Here is a 6,182-nt window from a genome sequence, read left to right as displayed (position 1 = left end):
CAGATTTCCTAGGCATCCTGGCTCAACCACTAAACCAAACGTAGTTACTCAGCTGCTTTGCCTCAATGTACTGTTTCCGCTACTGTAAAATGGGGATAATGATGGTCCTTAAAAGGTTATTACAAGGATTAATGAATTAACATGTAAAACACGAAGTAAGCATTATGTCAGTAGTGTTACTTAGTGCGTAGTTCATTTTAATTTTTTCATTCCTTTAAAATGAAAAAGATCTTTGAAAAGGATCTTTCAACTTTAGCTTACAAATCCTTACAAATGTTGGAGCTTACAAATGTTGGAGGATACACTGAATGTGAGAGCATTTTCACTCATACTGTTTTAAATTTCTATCCCCCCACCTCCCTACCCCCCCTTTTTTATTGAGATGGAGTCTTGCTCTGTCGCCCAAGCTGTAGTGCAGTGGCGTGATCTCAGCTCACTGCAACCGCTGCCTCCCGGATTCAAGCAATTCTCCTGCCTCCACCTCCCGAGTAGCTGGGACTACAGGCGCCTGCCACCACGCCTGGCTAATTTTTGTATTTTTTAGTAGAGACGGGTTTCGCTGTGTTGGCCAGGCTGGTCTCGAACTCCTGACCTTCTGATCCGCCCGCCTTGGCCTCCCAAAGTGCTGGGATTACAGGCGTGAGCCACCGTACCCAGCCCACCCCTCCCCCCCCATTTTTTTTAAAGTGACAAGGTCTCGCCCCGTCGCCCACGCTGGAGTGCAGTGGCGCTATCATAGCTCACTGCAGCCCCCAACTCCTGGGTGCAAGCGATCCTCTCTCCTAGGCTTCCTAAAGCGGTGGGATTATAGGTATCAGTCACTGCTCCCAGCCTTGTTTGGAATTTCTAATGAGAAAGATTGTTAGCCAAAATTTTATCTTATTGGACAAGAATGTTAATACTTATTTGCGTATTGGGCGTTGAATAACAACAAACTGTCAAACGCTTGAGCACTTAACACCTGTCAATCATTTTTGTTATTTTGGTGTTTAGAAAGTTAGTTATGGATGCTCGGAGTCATTCACTGATGGGTGTGCTTGCATGCTTACATTTTGTTCTCCCTATTTAGTAAAAGTACCTTCTTTTCAGAGCTTAAATTATTGTATTGAAAACTTTTTGGTGTGATGCTGAGATGGCCTATTTGTAGCATGAGAGTGACTATTATTCTCCTGTTAGTACTTCATGGAATTCCTTGATGGCGTAACAGCCCATCTTGTAGTTACTATAACTCTGTAGGTCACATGGTTGCCTCAGAAGCATTCATGCCCGTAAGAAGGCGTTTTACCCAGGAATGTAGATTCTGGACTGGGCTCTGGACTGCCGGGGTACAAAGCATTCTGGGAGATCAGGGTAACCCTAAACGTTTAGAGTTTAGCTAGGGAGAGACATGCCAAAGGGATCTGGTTAGAACCCCTTGGAAACTGACTTGACTTCTTAAAGATGCCGTAGTCTGGGGCCATTTTGAAGCTAGACATCCTGAGAGGGCTTCATTAGGTCCTTTGTTGGCTTTCTCCTGTACACATCACTTTCAGCTGACAAACCACTGGACTGTCAGTGTGTGCCATTAGCCTGTCACCTGGTGGAGAAATAACTCATCTCTGAGTGATGTCAGTCTCCCAGTAGACCCGTACCTCTAGTGCCTGATGTTCAGTTTCTTCAGGTCCTCAATTTCCTACACCTAATCTGTTTGATTAAACTTTTCCATATTCAGCTTGAGATTGACCTACTTTACATAACTGAGTATTTTTGCCATGAGGAGAAACGATGGCACTAAACACAGGATTCATGTGTTTATTATATGTTGGTAATGTGGAATTCAAAGATTAAAGAGACATGACCTGCATCACTAAAAAAGAAACACATTACATAAATGCAATGCTGATATCACAGCTAATAAAATTAACACTAATTCTTTTATATTATCAATTATACAGTCCATAATCAGATTTCTTTTGTTTTTAGAAATGACTTTTTACAGTTGGTTTGTTCAAATCCAGATCAGATAAGTTTCACACATTAAATTTGTTTAAAAACCAATTTTTGAAACAGATGACTGTTAAAGAGCCACATGGGGAAGTTTTTTGTTGTCCCAGCTACTTGGGAGGCTGAGGCAGGAGGATCCCTTAAGCCCAGGAGTTCAAGACAAGCCTGGGCAACACAAAGAAACTCCATCTCTTGTCTGGGCATGGTGACTCACACCTGTAATCTCAGCACTTTGGGAGGCCGAAGCGGGCAGATCACGAGGTCAGGAGTTCAAGACCAGCCTGGCCAACATGGTGAAACCCCGTCTCTACTAAAAAATATAAAAAGTAGCTGGCCATGGTGGCGTGCATCTGTAATCCCAGCTACTTTGGAGGCTGAGGCAGGAGAATGTCTTGAATCCAGGAGGCGGAGGTTGCAGTGAGCCGAGATCACACCACTGCACTCCAGACTGGATGACAGAGCAAGACTCCGTCTCAGAAAAAAAAAAAAGAAAGAAACCCCATCTCTTAAAAAAGAAAGAAAAAATGGAAAAGACATGACCCTGGCCACCCAGAGCTATCTCATTGGACCTGGCGTTTCTGTAGAACACTTGGTGGCAGAGCAAGTGTGTGGAAACCAGAGCAGCTGCCTTCTAAAATAATTGGAAACACCAGGTGTGCAGGTTGCCCCAGGGACTGAATGGAAGGCCTCAGGCATTTCTGGGCTCCTTCAGTGTGGCCAGTGCAGCTCCAGCCGCCCGCTGTCACCCAGAGCAGCATCCTCTCTTCAGAGCTTCTCTGATCATTTTCACTTTCTGAAAACTCATATGAAGGCCCTAACTCTAGACAAACTTACTTTTTTTCATTTTTAGTAAAATAGGACGATTCCTTATCAGTCTCATAAGAGAATGTCACTTTGGTGGTGAAGTCATGTCCAATGAGAATGAATTTCTACATTCCGTTCAAACTTAGAAACTAAGTGCAGCTTAAGATCATTATTCTTAAGGGCAGTGTAGAGATTACTGGTGGTTTGGGAGGAACTCTAGGTTGTCCATGGACTTTATGGCCTTTTTTGTAAATTTTTATGCATAGTAACAATTATGTCAACATTGAGAACAACTAGTGATTACCTCACATTCTTTCTGCCTTAATTGGGTGGTAGGCCAGCTGAAGGCCACAGACTGAAGAAGACTGGTTCTGAGCTTCACTCAAAGATCTTTTCCCCTCACCTAAAGTGAGTTGTAATTTGATTTAACTGAGTCAGAATTCTTGGAGCCTTTTGGAGAGTTCACATAAAATATCCCTTTTTTACAGAGATTGACTTGAGCTCTCGGGGAGACTTTTGGACGTACCGAAGTACATGCTTCGAAGCCACTCTGGTCTTTGACTTTTACCTTTTGAGCTGTTATGACCAAAGGCCTCAGGATTGAGGTATTTGACATGCAAACCCTTCAGGGAACTGAAAATCGGATTTACTGATGGGTTTACAGCTGCCTGTCACGGGCTGGTGTTTCCTGTTTGTGATGCACTGGGTTCCTGTGGTTAGGGATAAAAAACCTGCTACTGTTGGAACTAGAGGTGGGTGTTTCCCCCTCAAAGCCCTCACTGCCCCCGCCCCCCACCTCCACCCCTGCCCGGTGTCCTCATTCTCTCTGTCCTTGTAGTGTCTACCAAAACCTGCACAAAATGGGAGGAGCCAGTCATCTAAACCACCATGTGTTAAATGGTGAAGTGTTGCTTGAATTGTTGACTTTTCCAGGATTAACCATCTTCTTAATAAAATGAAAAGAGTCTCAATATTCAACTTGATTTAATAAATATCTACTGAGTTCCTATTAAGTGCCAGTGCCAGACACTAGACTGGGCACTCAAAGTGTCCTTTTTCTTAGAAGCTAAAAAAAGATTTGAGAGCCCATATGCTCAGTTTTTCCTAGTCCTTCCTAAGCAGTGTCTATATATTGGGCCAGATCCTGCAGGTACAAAGGTGACTAAAACAGTCTCTGCCCACCAGATGCCCTAGACTGGTGCTGATGTAAAGCAAAGCAGAATGAACAGAATGTTAAATATACAAATAGTGTGGTATGTGAGTCCGAGGGAAGAGTCATTAGTTAGGATGCATTTACAGAAGGCTTCAAAGAGGAGGGGGTTTCTAAAACTAGGCCTTGAAGAATGAGGAGAAATTGCGATAGATTTGGATAAGCGCATTTCAGAGATGGATGCAGTCCTGGGAGATGAAGCTGGAAAGGAAGTTTAGTGCCTGACAATAGAGTATCTTAAATGCTTTGCTTAATTAATTTGTCAAATATTTATTGAGTGCTTACTATGTAGCAGGCACTATTTCAGGTACTGGGGATATAGCAGAGAACAAACCAGATAGCAAGTAAGATCCTTACTCTCGTTTTAGTAGCAGAAGGTCTAGAATATCTAGAAGGCCATAAGTGGTGTGGCTAAAAATCAGGCTGAGGAGAAGATGGCCTACCTGTACTTCTGGAAAAATATTTCTGTATTTCTGGAAGAATAACGTGAGAGGCCGTGTGATAGAAGATTGGGGATGGGGTAGAGGGAGATTATTTAAGAGGCTGTAATGAAGGTCCAGGTGGGAGGGTAAGCCAGTGCTGATAGAAGTTTAAAGGAGGGAATGGATGTGTTAGGCACTGGTTGGATTAGACAGCAGTGGGAGATGAAAAAGGTGCAGAAATTGACAATGTGAATTTGGAGGTATCTTAGATAAATGGTATCATATGCCAACATTAAAGAATTTAAGAATAGGTTTGAGAGAGAAGGAACAGTTAACGGTGAATTTGTGGTGAGCTAACTGCTTGACAGCTGAGAAGCAGTTGGAAATTTCAGATGCGCTCAGGTGAGAGGTGAGAACTTGAAGCCATGTATTTGGGATTTAGGATAAAGGCATTAGGATGAAGATACTCTAAATTCATCTTTCTTTCCTGAGTCTGAGCAGCTTTTGTGTGAATTTCTTAGGCTTTGGACCTTAGGTCATTTAGAGTTTTAAGTGTGATTGAGGCTTTGGCTTTTCCCCGATCTCGCTTAAGAGAGAGAAAAAATTGATGAACACTGATGTGAAAATGTAATAGATTGGATGTGCCTTATGACAAAATATGCTAATTCATATATTTCTGTGGTGCTTTAAAGCAATTGTCCTCACCTTTCCTAATAGCCAATGATGTAGACAGTTGGAAATTGAGGTACAAATAAATGAAGCGTCTTGCAGGTTCCCCACCCTGTTGAGTCACCAGCAGATCTCATCAGCCGTTGTAGTACTCAATGCATCATTCTGTCTGTTTATGTACATCTTTTTCTTTTCTTTTCTTTTCTTTTTTTTTTTTTTTTGAGACGGAGTCTCCCGAGTAGCTGGGACTACAGGCGCCCGCCACCTCGCCCAGCTAGTTTTTTTGTATTTTTTAGTAGAGATGGGGTTTCACCGTGCTAGCCAGGATGGTCTCGATCTCCTGACCTCGTGATCCGCCCGTCTCGGCTTCCCAAAGTGCTGGGATTACAGGCTTGAGCCACCGCGCCCGGCCTTTCTTTTCTTTTTTGCTCCGAGACAGGGTCTCGCTCTGTCACCCAGGCTGGAGTGCTGTGGTATGCTCATGGCTCACTGCAGCCTCAACCTCCTGGGTTCAAGCAATCCTCCCACCTCAGCCTTCTGAGTAGCTGGGACTACAGGCATACACCACCACGCCTGGCTAATTTGTGTATATTTGGTAGACACAGGATTTTGCCATGTTGCCCAGGCTTATCTACGTCTTTTTACACTTTTTGTCTAAGCAGTTTTGTGAATCACCCCCCTTTTTCAGTAAGAAGCCTCCATTTTAGTATTTTCTACAAAGATCAAAGACAAAAATATGCTGGTGTCAAATTAAGGTGAAGTTGTTGGAGAGATCTAAAAATAAAATTATTGAACATTATGACGAATTTGAGGTTTAGTGCTTTGAACTTGAAAGTTGTCAGTAGAAAAGAATTGTCAGATGGCTCACTTAGTCTCTATATGAATATGCTCACACAGCACTTATGTGTTCATGGGTGTATGGTACTTGGGAGAAGACCAAGAATAGGGCCGGGCAAGCCTTTTGTAGGCACATTGGGAACCTCTACTTTTTTTCTTTCTTTTTTTTTTTTTTTTTTTGAGGCGGAGTCTTGCTCTGTCACCCGGGCTGGAGTGTGGTGGCCGGATCTCAGCTCACTGCAAGCTCCGCCTCCCGG

General features: G+C 43.2%; 1 protein-coding gene across 1 annotated transcript in view; it reads left to right on the top strand.

The window, feature by feature from the left end:
• Positions 1-1,522: 1,522 nt before the first annotated feature.
• Positions 1,523-6,182, top strand: part of DTNBP1 (dystrobrevin binding protein 1) — a 158,586-nt gene continuing 153,926 nt past the window's right edge. The window contains exon 1 of the mRNA XM_011962734.1: positions 1,523-1,660. Within this exon, the coding sequence (XP_011818124.1) occupies positions 1,644-1,660 (17 nt within the window). The 5' untranslated portion in view covers positions 1,523-1,643. The remainder of the gene's footprint in view (positions 1,661-6,182) is intronic.

Source organism: Colobus angolensis, unplaced genomic scaffold (assembly GCF_000951035.1).
Source record: "Colobus angolensis palliatus isolate OR3802 unplaced genomic scaffold, Cang.pa_1.0 Scaffold6, whole genome shotgun sequence".
Lineage (NCBI taxonomy): Eukaryota > Metazoa > Chordata > Mammalia > Primates > Cercopithecidae > Colobus > Colobus angolensis.
The sequence above is the reverse complement of the archived record's forward strand: the minus strand, read 5'-3'. Positions and strand labels throughout refer to the sequence as shown.